At 42.1% G+C, this 19219-nt stretch overlaps 1 protein-coding gene across 1 annotated transcript; it reads left to right on the forward strand.

Annotated features, from left to right (window-relative positions):
• Positions 1-3477: 3477 nt before the first annotated feature.
• On the forward strand, positions 3478-11604 carry LOC139383941 (zinc finger protein 184-like). Its single transcript, XM_071128561.1, has 2 exons — positions 3478-4121; positions 10241-11604. The coding sequence occupies exons 1-2, from the start codon at positions 3956-3958 to the stop codon at positions 11239-11241; spliced, it is 1167 nt and encodes a 388-aa protein (XP_070984662.1). The 5' UTR covers positions 3478-3955; the 3' UTR covers positions 11242-11604.
• The last annotated feature ends 7615 nt before the right edge of the window (positions 11605-19219 follow it).

Consider the following 19219-nt stretch of genomic DNA (forward strand, 5'->3'; position numbering starts at 1 on the left):
AAGGTATTTTGGTATGACAATGCATGCTATGACGCAGGACTATATTTTAACCATATAGTGTCCAGGCACCCTGGACCCTTCGACCACAGTAAAAGTCCAGCAACACTTTTTATGACCTAGCTTGTTGTTCAAACTCATCTGATTTTGTATTCTAGGGACTCTAATGATTAGACTGGACCCTTGTTTTATGGACACACAATCAACGTTTTTTCCAATACAGTACTATATTGGTACAGTCTATTACAGTGTATTGCATTGGGGGCTATGGAGGGGGCGGAGTGAAAGCCAGCAGCAGGCTGTGCAACATAGTCCCCCTCCAAAACAAATCATATTTGGTTAGTAGAGACCCTACTGAGTATTTCCCACCCCACTTTAGCAGAAACAGGTAGCAAGTTTCTCTCTACAGTGCTATATTTGTACCGTATATTGTCCAGGTGCCCATGCAACTTATTTGACCACAGTAAAAGTCCAGCAACACTTGCTATGACCTAACTTTTTGTTCTAGCTCACCTGTTTTGGATTGGGGGCTCTAGTGAGTGCACCTATCCAGTGTATGTGAGAAAAATATATGTATATTTTTTATTTTTGACTGGACCCTGGTTGTATGGACACACAATCAAATGTTTTTCCTGTACAATGCAATCTGTTTGTGAAATACAATAAAAATACAGTAAGACTTTTCTTAAACATTACGTTTAAAAATCGCAAGCTTGAACAATAACACCAGTAAATAAACAATAATAATATGATCAAAATAATTATGTATAAAAATAATAATTTTTTATTGTATATATTTTTCTACCAGTAAGCTATTATTAAGGTCTTGACATGAATTTACTTACGTTCCAACCATTTGTTAATGTGCTCCACCTTATAACATTCTTTATCTTATATAAAGTAGTAATTCTCTGCAAAAAAGGATTGATTTCATATCATACACATAACGTTTTACCGCGGAGAACAAGGCACCAACCGACATGGTCGCTCTGTTTCTAGCTAGCTCCTAGCCAACTTTGCAGTATTTTGTTTTTTGCTCAGAACGTTTCTTGTAGTATTACCTACAGACAGAAATAACTTTTGGATATTAGATCGGCGGTCACTCACCAGAATTTCGAGCAGATATTTGACTTCACTGACTTGGATCCTTTGTTTGAACTTCACGAGGTAGCTCTATTCATCCTGGGGGCTGCACCAAAATGCTGCCCCCGGAGAAGAGGTACAAGGAGTGGAGCCCTAGTCAGACTCAGGCAGCGTGCATACCAACCACCATTTACGAGTATATTACTTGCTAACGTTTAGTCCCTGGACATCACCCTCCAGAGAGAAATCAGGGACTGTAACATACTCTGTTTTACAGAAGCATGGCTCTCTCTGGAGATATTGTCCCTGTCGATTCAGCCAGCAGGGTTCTACGTCAATCACGTGGACAGGAAGAAAGAACTATCCGGGAAAAAGAAAGGCAGAGGGGTTTGTTTCATGATTAACAACTCATGGTGTGATCGTGGTAACATACAGGAACTCAAGTCTTTTTGTTTTCCCAATCTGGAATACTTTACCATCAAATGCCGACCTCATTACCCCCCAAGATAATTTTCTTCGGTCATCATCACTGCCATGTAATCCATGCATCAAGATTGTTTTGATCACGCAGACTGGGAAATGTTACGGGTGGCCTCTGAAGTATACAATGACTCTGTGACTGGGTTAATCAGGAAGTGCATAGAGGATGTTGTTCCCACTGTGATGACTAGCACTTATCCAAACCAAAACCCATGGACAGATGGCAGCATTCGAGCAAAACTGAAAATATAAACCACCACATTTAACCATGGCAAGGTGACTGGGAACATGGACGTGTATAAACAGACCAGCTACGTCCTCCATAAGGCAATCAGAGGCTAAACGAGGAGGTGAGAACCAGAGTGGCGGAGTGGTGCTGGGAAAATATCCTCCCCCTCAACGTCAACAAAATGAAGGAGCTAATCGTGGACTGCAGGGGACAACAGAGCGGGCACGCCCAACACATTCCTGGGGGCACATTGCCTGCCCTCCAGCACATCTACAGCACCCATTGTCACAGGAAGGCCAAGAAGATCATAAAGAACCTCAGCCACACAAGCCATGGCCTGTTCACACTGTTAGAAGGTGGAGGCAATACAGTTGCATCAAAGCTGGGATCAAGAATGAGAAACAGCCATCTCCAGGCCATCAGACTGTCAAACAGTCACCACTAGCCTTAGTCCTAGCCGGCTACCATCCAGTACTCTACCTTAGAGACTGCTGCCCTATGTACATAGTCATTGGACACTGGTCACTTTAATAATTTTTTACATACTATTTCACCCACTTTATATGTATATACTGTATTCTTGTCATAGATCATCCTATAACTACTGCTGTACACACCTTTTCTATTCATATACTTTCCATACTGTCATTACACACCATTATATGTATATATACATTACACACCTATACATTATCTGTATATATTCTTATATTCCGGGCTTTGACATTGCACATTCTGATATTTTTTTATTTCTTTATATCTTTTTTCTGGATTATGGGTGTGTTTTTGTTATTGCTAGGTATTACTGGTAAAGTGAAAGGGGGATACCTAGTCAGTTGTACAACTGAAATGTGTCTTCGACATCTTCTGAATCAGAGGTGCGGAGGTCTGCCTTAATCGACATCCACAACTTCGGCGCCCGGGGAACAGTGGGTTAGCTGCCTTGCTCAGGGGCAGAACGACAGATTTTTTTACCTTGTCAGCTCGGGGATTAGATCCAGAAACCTTTCGGTTACTGGCCCAACACTCTTCTGCTATCTGAGCAGCTAACCGATCGCTGCAGCTGTCTATCGGTAAATAGCCCACCCAATTTTACCTACCTCATCCCCATACTGTTTACATTTATTTACTTTTCTGCTCTTTTGCACACCAATATCTCTACCTGTACATGACCATCTGATCATTTATCACTCCAGTGTTAATCCGCAAGAATTGTAATTATTCGCCTACCTCCTCATGCCTTTTGCACACAATATATATAGACTCTCTTTTTTTTCTACTGTGTTATTGACCTGTTAATTGTTTACTCCATGTGTAACTCTGTGTTGTCTGTTCACACTGCTATGCTTTATCTTGGCCAGGTTGCAGAACTTGTTCTCAACTAGCCTACCTGGTTAAATAAAGGTGAAATGAAATAAAATAAACATACATTCTGACCAAATGCTGTTCATTCATGATATTGTTTGAATCTTGTATAGAGTAATGACATACAGTCGACTTCTGATGAAGAATGAATTCTCCCAGATAATCCTATACTTATGATAACCACTGGTTGTCTACAATGAAGTTATCGTTTCCCTTTACTACTGGTCTGTAGGCTGCCTTGAACCTCCCATCCGGATGGCGGGGCTGTTGTACATTGCGGGGCTCGCTACCCACTAAAAACAAAGAACGTTCTCAAATTCCTTGACTAGAACGCGGAAGTAGGATTGGAGACGACTTTGTTAAGACAAACCAGTACAAAGAGAACCAGTTTTAGCCTGTCTTCATTAAGAGAAATCCCCGATCACATTTGTAAGCGACCATGGCTAGCTAAGGTCATGCGTAGAATTGCGTCATCGGGTCGTCTCGTGCCGAAATGCGCCAGCTGTTAAATCAAAGGCACTCCTTCGATATTAAGTTGTTTTTGACCTAAATGAAAATGTGTCACTTTCACGAGGTTGAAGTAATTACATGTTCAACTGCTTAAAACATTGACTCGAATCTAGGTTGTACCTCCAGATTTCGAGAATTTTATTCAACCAAGGAATCATTTTTACCCTTCTGTCATTGACTTGTCAAACCACGGCTTGGTCCGTTTCGCAAGTCTCGCGACCTTTGGGTGGAGTAAACAAAGACCCACTACTAACTGAACTGAACAGGCTACCGAACCCTCAGCCGACCGAAATGTCTCAACTACAGTTGTTGCGTGTATTTTTAAATGAGCGTTTAATGGCGGCTGCTGTGGAGATTTTCGGGGCAGTTGAGAAAACGGTAGTGGAGTACGAGGAGGAGAATGATCGGCTACGGAGACTTCTGCGGGTCACACCGGAGATAACACTATGCAGAAAAGGTTCGTATGTAATTTAGCTATGTAGATTCACTGATAGCTAGCTATAGTTCTACCGAATTAACTGTTTAAGCTAACAGGAATCAAACATTTTCATAGATTTTTAACCCCTAGGCAACCCTGGTCCTGGAGCGCCGCTGGCACTTCATGTTTTTGATCTAACCGACCTTGAAGACCAGGTGTTTTGAATTTAGGCAATCATTGAACTGATCAATTAGTTCAGTTGGTCAGGTGTGGTGGCTAGTTGAAACAAAATCCTGCGGCACTCCAGGAAACAAGTTGCCTACCATAAACAGTTACCAACATATTTTTGACCTCAAGAAGAAACTTATTGGAAAAAGCAACAATCATAGTTTGAGTTTATTTATTCTTGCTCACAGATAAAACTGAAGAAATGCAGAATTTATATTACTAATAATTGCAAAACACTCATTTAAAATACATAACACATAATACTGAACACTTGAAACATTAACAGGACATTTTTCATGATGGAAATTGAAGTATTAATGTGATTTTTAAAACATAATTTTGGGGCCTGCGTTTTGCAGGCGGTTCATACGGGCAGTTATACAGGACAGTTCGTGGCTGTTTCTCAGGAGCCTGGTGGTGCAGTTACCTTTGAGGGAGCAGGTCATTAAGCAGGCCACCACCCTTTGTCTTCTTCTGGTGGTGGAGCCAGGAAAGTAACCTTGGACACAGGAGCTTTGCGTGATCATTTTGATCAAAGGCTTTGGACAAGTTTATCAGCAAGTTACACCCTCACCATTGTTGGTTTTCTGGAGTCTGTAGCTGTCAGCCAGGAGTGTGGCTTTCACACGGGTGGTAGTAGTGCTAGACTTGGTAGGTAGGCATACTGATTTGTGCACTCTGATAAAACTGTTGGCATTAGTTATTTTTAAATGATGAAGCTCCTGGATTTTTCCAAGGCATGAAGTTAGAGAGATGGGCCTCCAGTCACTCGTTGTACATGGGTTTGACACTTTAGATATTGGACATACATTGGCAATCTTCCAGGTAGCAGGAATAGTCCCCCTGCCAATAGGAGGTGTTAACTATGTGTGTGATGACAGGGGCTAGATCTCCTGCTCTTTTAGTAGCCAGGCTGGAATGCCATCAGGACCACACGCTTTATGTGGGCTGAGTCTGGTCAGAGCTTGCTTTATCTGGCCAATGCTGCACAGCTCAACCTGCCTGTAGGCATGGGCAGGGGGAAAATGCCAAGCGGTGTGGTGCTTGTCCATGCCTCAGCAAAAAACATCAGCCATGTTGTCGTCTTCAATTCCCCCAACCTGTATTCTCCCTCCTGGTGTTGTTTTTCATCCCAGTCCTTTGTTAATGAAGTCCCATCATTCCTTAGGGTTTTACTTCTATAGATCTTGGATTTCAAATTTGTAGTAGTTTGTCTTTGCTTCCTTGATAAGCATTTGTGCTGTGTTTCTGTATTTTCTCAATTTCATTGTTTTTCCCCATCTGTTGAAAATATGTATTTTCCTGATGGCAGCCTTTATTCATTCAGTCATCCAGGGCTTGTCCAGTGTTTCTTATTGGCATGCATACATCATGTGCAGTTTGAATGCAGGAGTGTAACGTCTCCACCTTTGCATCGATGCTCTCCACCTCATATATGGCAGACCACGCAGTACTGGCCATACATTGTGCCAAGGCCTCCTGTCTGTTCTGGGTTACCAGACATTCTTTTTTCCCGCTGCACCTCGCTTCTCCCTCCTGATGTTGTGTTTGAGGAGAACAGCAGACATTTGTGATCACTGGATCCGAGAGGAGCAAGTACAGTGGGGGTGTTGCAGCGATTCTTCATATTTGTAAGGATCAGATCTAGGATGGTGCCCCCTCTGGTCTTGTCTTTGACCACTTGTTTCATGTCTGGATGGGAGTTTGTCAGCATCTTGATGGGCAGGTGATTAAAGTCCCCACACAGGATGAGACCCATTTGGGGAGAGGACATCCTGATCACATCGACAGTGTTTATGAGATAACACTTCAGCAGAACACTGTGGATTTTTTCATTTGCCCATGGTGGATGGTAGAGTACTCCCACTTCCAGAGTTGAAACTGAGCTGCGGAGTCGTTTAGGACGGAGCTGAAGCCACATACACTCAAATACCTATTTCTCTAGGTCAGTTCTTCTCTTTTCCTGCATACTGTGATTCACATACATAGCCACGCCCCATCCTCTCATCCCCTCTCTGGACCTGTCATTTCTGAGCAGCTGATAGTCTTGTATGAAAAGAGATTCATCTAGGATATTTTCGTGGGCCCAAGTTTCAGTGACACATCCAATGTCTGCATTTACTGATTGAAGAAGCAGTTCAAATTCATCCACTTTGTTTATCAATGATCTTGAATTAGGAACATTTGGAGTCTCTGGGGCTTTTTTGGACATATTTGCGACTTTGCATAATACATTTAGAACTCTGCCTTCAAGTGAGTGATTGTATTGATGTATTTTAGATTTGTTACCTTCTATTGTCAGTATTTTCCTCAATCTGCCCTTACAAGCTGTATTCCCTCTCACCCAGCTTCTTGTGCACATTATCCCGTGCCCTGAAGTTTATCTTGGATATGCGGTGCCAGTGGAGATGCATGTTTTTTGTAAAATCGTAAAAAATGTGATGAGTATTCCACAACGTTTGTACAATCCATCGTTGTCAAAGCCATGCTTACTCCATTAAAAGAGCAAGGAAAAGTATGCAGCGCGACAAAAAAAGCATTTAAAACATTGTACCACGTTACTCTCGAGCAGCTGCCTGGAAGCGCCAACCTGCTTTGTGCGCCTGCTACATTAGCAAAATATCAACTTATTTCTTACATGTACTAATTACTATTATCTGAAAGAAAAGTTGACGATGAGACTCATTTTAGCATATTCTGTAAAACAAAAAGATCGAGGTTTCCTTTATGGCCAACTAATCAACCTATTCCGCCCCAGCCATTACCATAAGCCTGTCCTCCTTAATTAGGGTGCCACCAACCTCCTGTTTTCTGAATGTAAATCCGAGACGGTGGATTTAGTATACCTTTTGATTGGTGTGTATTCAGTTGTGGATCTCCAGCATCCATTTCGTATGATGCTGTATTTTACGATTTACAAGGGAAGGGTTAGCTAACATGCTAAGTAGTTGCTAAAATGCTAAGGCAGTTGCAATCCACATTAGTACTAAAAAGCTGATTTACCATTATTTGATTATAGTATCATCTAGTTTTCAAAATGTTGAAATAAATATTTGTGGTAAACAATTGCCATTTAAAGTTATACTTCATTTTATTGACAAAAAAGTGATTCATCTATTGATCCAGAGACATTGAGTTTTCTTTATTTAGCAATGCTGTAAGTGAAACAATGGAAGTGGTAGCTGCTATGGTAGCTCTTAAACTCTAGGCTGCGTTTAGCTCAAACCCTTCTCTGTACAATGCTTTCAGAAAGTATTCACATCACCTTACTTTTTCCACATTGTTGTGTTACAGCCTGAATTTAAAATGGATTAAATTTAGATTTTGTGTTACTGGCCTACACACAATACCCTATAATATCAAAGTGAAATTATGGCATTGGAAAACCTCCCTGGTCTTTGTGGTTGAATCTGTGTTTGAAATTCACGGCTCGACTGATGAACCTTACAATTATCTGTATGTGTGAGATACAGAGATGAGGTAGTCATTTAAAAAAATTATGTTTAACACGATTATTGCACACTATGAGTCCATGCAACTTATTATGTGACTTGTTAAGCACATGTTTACTCCTGAACTTATTTAGGCTTGTCATAATAAAGGGGTGAATACTTCTTGACTCAAGACATTTCAGCTATTCACTTTTAATTAATTTGTTTTTAAAAATTACTAAAAACATAATTCCACATTGACAATATGGAGTATTGTGTGTAGGCCAGTGACAATCGCAATTTCATACATTTTTAATTCCGGCTGTAACACAACAAAATGTGGATAAAGTCAAGGGGTGTGAATACTTTCTGAAGAAACTGTGTGTGTATATATAAGTTTGGACACCTACTCATTCCAGGGTTTTTATTTTATTTGAACTATTTTCTACATTGTAGGATAATAGTGAAGAGCCACCGTGCTTCTACACCTGCATTGCTTGCTGTTTGGGGTTTTAAGCTGGGTTTCTGTACAGCACTTTGATATATCAGCGGATGTAAGAAGGGCTATATAAATAAATAAACACATTGAATCATGTAGTAACCAAAAAAGTGTTAAACAAATCCAAATGTATTTGAGATTCTTCAAAGTAGCCACCCTTTGCCTTGATGACAGCTGTGCACACTCTTGGCATTTTCTCAACCAGTTTCATGAGGAATGCTTTTCCAACAGTCTTGAAGGAGTTCCCACATATGCTGAGCATTTGTTGGCAGCTTTTCCTTCACTCTGCGGTCCAATTCATCCCAAACCATCTCAATTGGGTTGAGGTCAGGTGATTGTGGAGGCCAGGTCATCTGATGCACCACTCCATCACTCTCCTTCTTGGTCAAATAGTCATTCCACAGCCTGGAGGTGTGTGGGGTATTTGTCCTTTTGAAAAACAAATGATAGTCCCACTAAGTGCAAACCAGATGGAATGGCGTATCGCTGTGGTAGCCATGCTGGTTGTGTGCCTTGAATTCTAAATATATCAGACAGTGTCACCAGCAAAGCACCATCACACCTCCTCCATGCTTTACGATGGGAACCACACATGTGGAGATCATCCATTCACCTACTCTGCATCTCACAAAGATATGGCGGTTAGAACCAAAAATCTCAAATTTGGACTCAGATCAAAGGACTGTCAATTCTCTTTGCTTAATTCAGCTGTTCTTGCCATAATATAAACAGGGTCTTTTACCAAATAGGTCAATCTTCTGTATACCAGCCCTGCCTGGTCACAACACAACTGATTGGCTCAAACGCATTAAGAAGGAAAGAAATCCCACTATTTAACTTTTAACAAGGCACAACTGTTAATTGAAATGCATTCCAGGTGACTACCTCATGAAGCTGGTTGAGAGAATGCCAAGAGAGTGCAAAGCTGTCATCAAGGCAAAGGGTGGCTACTTATAAAATAGAAAATATTTTGATTTGTTTAACTTTTTTGGGGGGTTACTACATGATTTCATACGTGTTTTTTCATAGTTTTGATGTCTTCACTATTATTCTACAATGTAGACAATTGTAAAAAAAATAAACAAAGACCCTTGAGTAGGTGTGTCCAATGTTGACTGGTACTGTAAATATACACACATACAGTACTGTTCAAAAGTTTGGGGTCACTTAGAAATGTCCATGTTTTTGAAAGAAAAGCACTTTTTTGGTCCATTTTAAAATAACATCAAATTGATCAGAAATACAGTGTAGACATTGTTAATGTTGTAAATGAGTATTGTAGCTGGCAACAGCTGATTTTTAATGGAATATCTACATTGGCGTACAGAGGCCCATTATCAGCAACCATCAAGTTGATTGACAAAGTCATGATAAATTGGAAGAATTTAATAAACCACCTTTGGACTGTGAAATATTCCTCTGGGTCAAAATGACTGATTTATAATACCTAGTTTACATCACCAAATGGTGCCCAGGAAATAATTAAATCAAATTGTTATCACTCCCCCTCCAATTCAAAACCAAACATGGATGTCAATGTTTGCTCGCACATGCTTCGGTCTACTTCCTGACTGCAGCAACATGATACCTGTGTTGCGAGGCTGATTAGCTAGGACAGACAGGTGTGAAACAGACAGGTGTGTGTGCAAAGCGATAACAACATACGATCCATTGTAGCATCTAATTTATGGATTTCATTATTTCCTGTGCACCACTCTGTGATGCAGAAGACCCGTCCACCGATGACAGATATACCCTCCTAAAAGCGTTGCCAAACAGGCACAGACACAGGTTGTTAAATAAGTCGCACGTTTGGCTCGTGTTATAGCCTACTGCTAGATACAATCTCGGTCTAGAAGCTGAGCCTAGCTATCTGCACTCGGGCACATCTAAAGACTGTATAGATCATAGAAGTCTATAATTCACCTTTATGATTCAAGTGTTCTATATTAATTTTGTGGTATATAGATAACCTCTGCTCCTCCTCTCCCTCTCTCCAGACTCCCTGCAGCTCTCTCTCGCTGTCTCTGAAGAGGAGGTTCCCTCTGAGCAGCAGCACTGTGAGCAGGAGTGGAGCCACAGTCTGGGGCAGGAGGATCTAGAGCCCACACAGATTAAAGAGAAACATGAGGAACTCAGGACCAGTCAGGAGGAAGAGCAGCTTCAAGGGCTGGAGCCTGATATCATAGAGTTCAAATTCACTCCTTCCTGTGTGAAAAGTGAACGTGATCAGGAAGACCCACTTTGGTCCTTGACTCTGTCCCAAACAGTGGAGAACAGAGAGTGTGACTCTAAACTAGTGGATCCTAAACCTTTTGGCACTGTGACCCACCTAATGGGTTATGAAATGCTCTGTGACCCTCCAGATAATCAAAACATTGTCTACAGCCACAGCTCAGCCTTAAGCAGCAACCCAGTAGGACTTGACCGAAGCCAACCATTGGATCCAAACCCACCAATGGAGGAACACTGTTCCAAACTCAGCACCACATCTATAAAAACTCATCGCTGCTGTGACTGTGGCAAAATGTTTCCTCTCACAGCTGACCTGCAGAGGCATGTGACTCTCGCCAAGAAGAGACTCAGCGAATGTCACTTCTGCAAAAAACAGTACATTTCCACCTGTAAACTGAAGGCCCATGTCCGACTCTGTCACAGTGGGAAACCCTGCACCTGCCCCTTTTGTGGCAAGACCTTCAAACAAAAAGGAAATCTGTCCATGCACATGAGGATTCACACAGGAGAGAAACCATTTAGCTGTGGTTACTGTGGGAAAAGCTTCAATCACAAGGGAGACCTAAGAAGACATATACTGACTCACACAGGAGAGAAACCATTTAGCTGTAATTTTTGCTGTAAGTGCTTCAATCAGAAGGGGGACCTAAGGAGGCATACACTGACTCACACAGGAGAGAAACCATTTAGCTGTGGTGAATGCGGTAAAGGCTTCATACGCAAGGAGCACTTAACTGCACATATACGGATTCACACAGTAGAGTAATCATCACACAGCAAAGTAATCATTTATCTGTGGTGACTGTGAAAAGCGTAAATCATAAGGGGAAGCTGAATATGTATATACGGACTCACATAGGGGAGATATAATTTAGCTGTGATGACTGCGGGGAAAGCTTCACTCAGAAGACTAATCTGACCATATATGGACTCAGACAGGAGAGAAACCATTTATCTGTGGGAAAAGCTTCAATAAGAAGGGGGACCTAATCAAGAATAAACTAATTCACACAGGAGAGAAATCAAATGGATTCTCAGTCTGTGGTAAAAGATTCAAGACTAATCTTCCGACACATAAAACAACATCTACAAAGAAAGAACAGGATGAAAACACAAAGAATAAAGAAAATCAGGATAAATATATCTTCTGTCAGCAGATGGGTATAAAAAGGCAGGTTGTGGATAACTCTTAGAAAAGAAACAATCATTCATGCACTGGGTTTCAGAGAAATAGATACATGATGGATTTACTTTGAAAAATGCTCTTTGTAAATAAAGTTTGATTTAAATAATGAGGATATTAACAAACAGTAGTGCATGTATCATGGTAATCTCGCAGATCTGCTGTTCAAAGTCTGTTGATGTTTTCACGTCATTAGAAATAAGAATATCTGGTTTGTTTTGGAATGTCTCTCAGGGTGATGAGAAAATGGTCTGACCAATGTTATTGATTTATAAAAATGTATACTTTTCTGAAAATATCTCCTTCAATCCAATAGAGTTTCTCATGCAGTTTTGACATAATACAGCTCAATCATGATATTGTTTGAAATGTAATGATACACAGTCGACTCCTCACGAGTGCAGTTTGTATAAGTGCAAACTCTGTTTTAAGTGTACTACAGTGTTTTTCCTGTCCCAATTCAACAACATCGACAACTCACCAGCCGGTTTATTAGGTACGCCCATCTAGTACCGGTTCAAACCCCCCTTTGCCTCCAGAACAGCCTGAGCTCTTTAGGGCATCATTCTACAAGGTGTCTGAAACATTCCACAGGGATGTTGGTCTGTGCTGATGCGATGGCATCACCCAGTTGCTGCAGATTGGACAGCGGTACATTCATGCTGCGAACAGCCCGTTCCATCTCATCCCAAAGATGCTCTATTGTGTTGAGGTCTGGGGACTGAGTAGGCCACTGAAGTAAACTGAACTTGCTGTCATGTTCCAGGCAATGTTTTTCCACTCAATTGTCTAGTGTTGGTGATAGTGTGCCCACTGGAGCAGCTTCTTGTTTTTATCTGATAGGAGTGGAACTCGGTGTGGTCGTCTGCTGCAATAGCCCATCCGTGACAACGATCGACGAGTTGTGTATTCAGAGATGCTGTTCTGCACACCATTGTTGTACTGCGCCATTACTTGTCTGTTTACGGCTCACCTGTTCAATTGCACGATTCTTGCTATTCTTCTTCGACCTCTCTCATCAACAAGCTGTTTTCGCCCAAAGGACTGCCACTGACTGGATGTTTTTTGTTTGTCACACCATACTCGGTATACCCTAGTAGAGGTCGACCGATTATGATTTTTCAACGCCGATACCGATAACAATTTATTGGAGGACCAAAAAAAGCCGATACCGATTAATTGGACAATTTTATTTATTTAAAAAAATAATATTTTATTTATTTGTAATAATGACAATTACAACAATACTGAATGAACAGTATTTCCTGAGTACAAACCATTGTTCAATCCTTTGTCTTCTGAGTTCCCACCTTTGGGTACAAACCAACTGGATTTAGCCATAAATCTACTTACTCTCTTGAGAAACTTGAGAATATCAAAATGTAGTCGGTTGGCAGTAGTGAGTGCTCTGAAGTTGAGCCAGACCAGGATAAAGTACCTTTGGTGACAGGTGTGGTAGAGACTTTCAGCGTTTGCCCTGAGAATCCTACCAGAGATGATTTTGGACCAGTAGGAGTGAGATTATCTTGCGAAAAAGTGGATTCCTGCTTTTGGCCGACCCATACGTTGTTTCAAGCTGGGCAAAGGACAAACTGGGAACGTTTACATCTGTGAAAGTTTCAAGAAGTGGAATTGTTTTTTTTGTGTATCCTCAACCCAGTGGCAGTGGGCATCTCAGGGCTCAACCTGTGTCGTTGTAGATCTCTGGAGCAGGGCACCGCTCAAAGGAGTGACCAGTGGGGTTGAGTGTAGAGGTGAATCAAATAAAAAATAATATTCCTGGTGTTTGTGATGCCTGCCATTTTGGTGAGAGTATGGACTTGGTAGCAAGGGCAAGACTGAAAATACCATGTCTGTCTTGTTGAGCTTTGACACAGAGTTTCTACCTCAACCTTTTAAGTTATATTTGCTCATCTGTGAGGGCCTATGTTCCGAACTCGCTAGGGTGCTTTAGGTGCCAATGATTCAGACATGTTGCAGCATTGTCTAGAAGGTAGATCCCACAATGTGATAAATGTGCAGGGGGGCATAGTCCGAGGGAGTGTAAAGTTGGGATCGAGAGCCAACTGTAGGGGTACCCTGGCAGCTTGGGATCCGAAGTGCCCTGTGTGAGAGAGAGAGAGAGAAGGGGTTGAGATTGCCAGAGTTCGAGTGAGGCAGAAAGTTTCTTATGCTGAGGTGTAACAGTATAACTTTAGTCCGTCCCCTCGCCGGGCTCCAATCACTACTTCAAGGTCTCAGTGCAAGTGATGTCACCGATTGAAACGCTATTAGTGCGCACCACCGCTAACCATTTCACATCGGTTACACTCACCCCCCCTTTTGACCTCCTCCTTTTCTGCAGCAACCAGTGATCCGGGTCAACAGCATCAATGTAATAGTATAACTTTAGTCTGTCCCCTCGCCCCTACCCGGGCTAGAACCACGGACCCTCTGCACAGACAACAGTCACCCACGAAGCATCGCTCCACAAAAGCCACGGCCCTTGCAGAGCAAGGGGAACCACTACTTTAAGGTCTCAGAACAAGTGGCGTCACTGATTGAAACGCTATTAGCGCGCACCACCGCTAACTAGCTAGCCATTTCACATCGGTTACAGAGGCAGGGAAGAGTGTAGAGGATAGCCCAAGGGTGAGTGATTTGACTGGGATCCCCGCAGTGAATAGACCTGAAGAGAGAGATCCAGAGAGGGTAAGCGTTAGGATTTCTTGTTTTATTGCTATGGCTATTGTACTGCACTGATGGAGCATGAATCCACAAAAAATAGATGTGGCAGCGAAATGTTGTGGTGTAAGAGATTTTAGTGCAGAAGATTTACAAGGGTTTTTAAGAGAAGGGATTCCATCCTCCCAGGCTGGTAGGGTAAAGTAGTAGGATAGGGATGGTGAGTTTTATGGGTATGGTGTATATGTGTAGGGTTAGATGGTGGTGCGATTTATTTATTTTCCCTTTTTTGTGACAATGTGCAATTCACACTCCAACCTGTGAAAGGCAGCAATACACAACACAGCGTCTAGTCCGCCAGAAACTCGCATGAAGAAGAAGAAATTAAGCAACTTAACAGGAGAGGAAGAGGCAAAGCGAGAGGATCCACTCCCATCAAAATCTGTCTGCCTGCCTTCCCGCCTTTTGGGACAACGACTTCCATTGTTAGGGCGGAGACAAGACCATCTCGTCATTATATATACTATCTCTGATATAACCAACAATGGTGGATAAATTAAGATGGTTCACTCAGGCTGTTTACCATTGGAAAAAAATGTAAGTTCCGGTCTGCTTGAACCCCTTATACTCGTGGGAATTGGCCTACTGTATATGGATAGGGCTAAATGTTTCTTACAGAAGAAATATAGAAAGCCTATGGATAACCATGATACCAATTTAAAGGGAACAGTTTGAAGGTTATGGGGAAATTGTTAGACTAAAGGTGAGGACACAACAGTTAATCTGACACAACTGATTCCAAATATTACACTTGATTTTATCTGTATTTAACAGTTGCTGTACTTTCCGCAATGTGTTTAACTCTGGATACATTGAGTAATAAAATAATATTCTTGGAAAATTTGGGGTAGGTGTAACATAAGACAAAAAAATTGTGAGAGGTCTAAGTAGTGTTTCCAAGTGACCACACACCTTTCCAAAGTGTGCACTTTGTAATTTCCATGCACTTTAATGACTCAAAGAAGATTATTTGGCTATAAGGTGCTTTTTCGAGCTCTCTTACCTGTGCCGTTGAGGAATTAGACCAAGCACACCTTTATTTGTTTTGTTTGCAACACAGCGCTGAATCAACGCCTTTACACAATTACTGTTGCTGTGTATGCAATCCCCAAAAATGGTCCATTATAAATCACAATTTGGGTCAGGTGAAAGCTTGTTCTATTGGCAACATGACTAGTGGCAGGTAGGCTAGTGGTTAGAGCGTTGGACTAGTAACCGAAAGGTTGCAAGATCAACTACCCGAGCTGACAAGGTAAAAATCTGTTGTTCTGCCCATGAACAAGGCAGTTAACCCACTGTTCCTAGGCTGTCATTGAAATTAAGAATTTGTTCTTAACTGACTTGCCTAGTTAAATAAAAGTGAAAAATAGGGGTAGGGTTACTTGTGGTCATCCAGAGAGGCAGAAATGTAGACCAAACGGGAGACTGGTCCAACAGAAGGCCTGTCTTTTGGTGCACCTGACCGCCCCGTCACAAAGGTGCTTGAGGTCACCAGACCAGGTTGAGTAATACTGTGGGGGGGGGGCAGTGCAGGTCTGGAAGAGGGGAGCCAACAAGATGCGGTGGTGGATCTGGTGGTGGCTGCCCCCTCCACCCAGGAACAGGCAGTAGGAGTACCTCAACGGTGAGGGCTTGTAAGACCCCCAGGGGAAGAGCAGGAGTCATTGACCCAGAGGACACCAGGACTGGAGACCGCAGGGCCACAGCGGCAGAGTACTACGAGGGTCTCAGGACTGGAGACCACAGGGCTACAGCGGCAAAACACTACGAGGGTCTCAGGACTGGAGACCACAGGGCCACAGCGGCAGAGCACTAGGAGGGTCTCAGGACTGGAGACCACAGGGCCACAGCGGCAGAGCACTACGAGGGTCTCAGGAGTGGAGGCTGCAGCAGCAGAGCTCGATGAGGACCCTGGGACTGGATACTTAGGCTGCTGGAGCCACAAAGCAGCAACATGCGGTGGCCACCGGACAGGTCGGACCCAGGCAGAGGGAACAGGTGAGGACCCACGGATCAGGTCTTATCTCAGCTCACTGGTCACCATAGCAACACCCACCCGTAGCACGCGCTCCAGCAGGTATATTTCACTGGTCATCCCCAAAGCCAACACTTCCTTTGGCCGTCTTTCCTTCCAGTTCTCTGCTGCCAATGACTGGAACGAATTGCAAAAATCACTGAAGCTGGAGACTTCTATCTCCCTTTCTAACTTTAAGCATCAGCTGTCAGAGCAGCTTACAGATCACTGTACCTGTACACAGCCAATCTGTAAATAGCACACCCAACTACCTCATCTTCATATTGTTATTCATCTTTTTGCTCTTTTGCACCCCAGTATCTCTACTTGCACATCATCATCTGCACATCTATCACTCCGGTGTTAATGCTAAATTGTAATTGTTTTGCCTCTATGGCCTATTTATTGCCAAGTGGTATTTGGTATTGGTGTTTTTTTAAAACATTACTTAAAAAATGTAACATTAACCTAATAGACCCAGTGCTGTGAATGAGGTTTGTGCAGTAGCCCTAGTACCCTACATTATCACAGCATGTTGGCTATATGCCTGGCCTGACAATATTGTTTTTCTCAGACCATATTATATTTCAAAACTGGAGCTTTTTTAACCAAATAGATCAGATTGGTGTAGCAATTGCGAGGCACAGCTGAGCATAAATTTAAATCTTTCGCGTTTTTATTTTACCGTACTGACGGTACCTGCAGCTGATGGTCATAGTTCTTCCAAGACAACTGGGAACGGGGAAAAGGGAGGTAGAATCATGACGTCAGTGATCCTCAGATCGGAAAATGGGAGCTCCAGAAAGATGACAGAGTTTCTACTTGGAATTCAGAGTTGGGTGACCGTTCAAAAATATTTTTGTCAGTCGAATCTAGTTTTTTTCCGAGTTCCCAATTGTCTTGAATACACTGAAGTCGGAGAGAGGGAGCTGGGGGAGGGAGAGAGCAGCAGAGCCTCTCACCTTCCCTTCCTCCAGTGAGACTGACGAGAGAGGGGATCACCGCATCTGCCTCATGCACAAATTCATGTTGTTCCTATGACCAAAGAAAGTGAAATATTCCTCGATATTAAAATACACACTGCTAATAATAAAAACGCAGGGCTATTGATACACTTGGCTACTAATTAATTTCAGCTGCAGCACAAGTGGTATTATGGAGAAGTGCGTTTTCTGTTTTGTAATAGTGTTGAATAAAAACAGTGTTGACCGTGCTGAATAAAAAAATTAACATGAACTCACTCATAAAAATACCAGCTCCTTGCGGTATTATTTGACAGTCTCTCTGGTCATGGTTTTTAAAAGTTATGGAATCTAATGTAAGTTAATTACAAACTACACTGGAAGCTGCAGGCACGTGGATTTGAGCTATCCGATTGGCCAGTAAGTAGACACTCGATTTAGCCACATATATCCTGGTCTGCCAGGCAGTTAGTTAGGTTTTTCAGACAAATGAAAAGGTTCAAAATGGGAACACTTTGTCTAAGCAGGGCTTCTGAATCAAGTGCACCTACCATCAATTGCGCGACATAATTTTTGTTAAAGTAGCGCAAGTCTTTATCGTTGGCTTTTCTACAAAAATGTTTGGTGATCGACTAGGAATGGTTTGACCGGTTGGTGACCACTAAGCTATAGAATGTAGCAACTGTACTAGGAGAGCATGTAATGATAACAATGACAATAGTGCTAATGGAATAATAGCTACAATTGAATAGCATTGTATTAACATGGGCCAGTGGTACTCATTGCGGCTCGCCAGCCCTTCATTTGCGGCTCTCGGTAATTTTCCTAGTTTCCATCCACAATACATAAATTATACAATTTTAATTCAATGTGTTTAATGCAGGCCTGAATCACTTCATTGGCTATGTCTATTGCTCCCTGGAACGCAGAAAGATGGCCGTATAGCGCAGCTGTTAAACTGAAAGTTTGCCGAAATAGAACGCAACTGCTCAGTTACATCGATCAACACATCAGTTTGTTACTAGCTAATTTTGCAGTCTGGTAGACATGGATCGAATTAGTGGGAAGAGCTGAAGAACAGCGTGTCCGCTATGAACGAGCAACCATCGGAGAACCAGGAAAATCAGGAAGATTGCGGCAGGGAAATGAGGCTAGCTAAGAGAAGAATAAGGTCGGTTCAAGAAGAATGCAGAAAGATCCAAGAGAAATGGACAGACAAGTATATTTTTATTCTGCATAATGGGACTAGCTCGCCTTGATTTATTTGCCAGAACGCGTAATTCAAAGGCCCAAACGGTTTAGAATCATCTCACAGACAGTGTCAATCAACCTCTCATCTAAAATGGACAAAATACTTTGAATCTGTGCCGCTCTGCGTGGCGATATCATCCATGAAGATGCTGAATGAACTGACCAGTCAAATACCATTCACAGGGTCGATTTCCAAATATGAATTAAAGTTATCTGTCAAAAGTTACATGATGTTTCATTTCAATTTATTCTACAACAACTCAACTTAATTATTTGTTTTACATACTGATTTATATTAATAAAAAAACATAGCCATAAAAACAGTTTCCACAGTACTGTGACTGTTGATGCATTAAGTCAGGCTTTTTAATCGAAAAACAATGTGTTAATAGTAACTGCAAACAGAAGAGACATCTGACTGCATACTTCTACAGAGCTGCCTGCATATATATATTTGTCACTCGGTGACAATCTGCCTGCCTGACGATCCTCAACAATAAATGTCAGAATGTGTGTAAAGTAGAATGCCTTCAACCTCAGGACAGCCTCTGCACAGAACTGTGCATCATAGGGAACATAAGTGAACGTTATGTTTTTATGTACTGAACGC

This window comes from Oncorhynchus clarkii, chromosome 25 (genome assembly GCF_045791955.1).
Source record: "Oncorhynchus clarkii lewisi isolate Uvic-CL-2024 chromosome 25, UVic_Ocla_1.0, whole genome shotgun sequence".
NCBI lineage: Eukaryota > Metazoa > Chordata > Actinopteri > Salmoniformes > Salmonidae > Oncorhynchus > Oncorhynchus clarkii.

What these genes read in the sequence shown, in the direction of transcription:
- LOC139383941 (XM_071128561.1), top strand. Translation starts at nt 3,956, where the DNA reads ATGTCTCAACTACAGTTGTTGCGTGTATTTTTAAATGAGCGTTTAATG. An exon ending in GATAACACTATGCAGAAAAG is followed by an intron (nt 4,122 to 10,240) that starts GTTCGTATGTAA and finishes CCCTCTCTCCAG; the next exon opens with ACTCCCTGCAGCTCTCTCTC.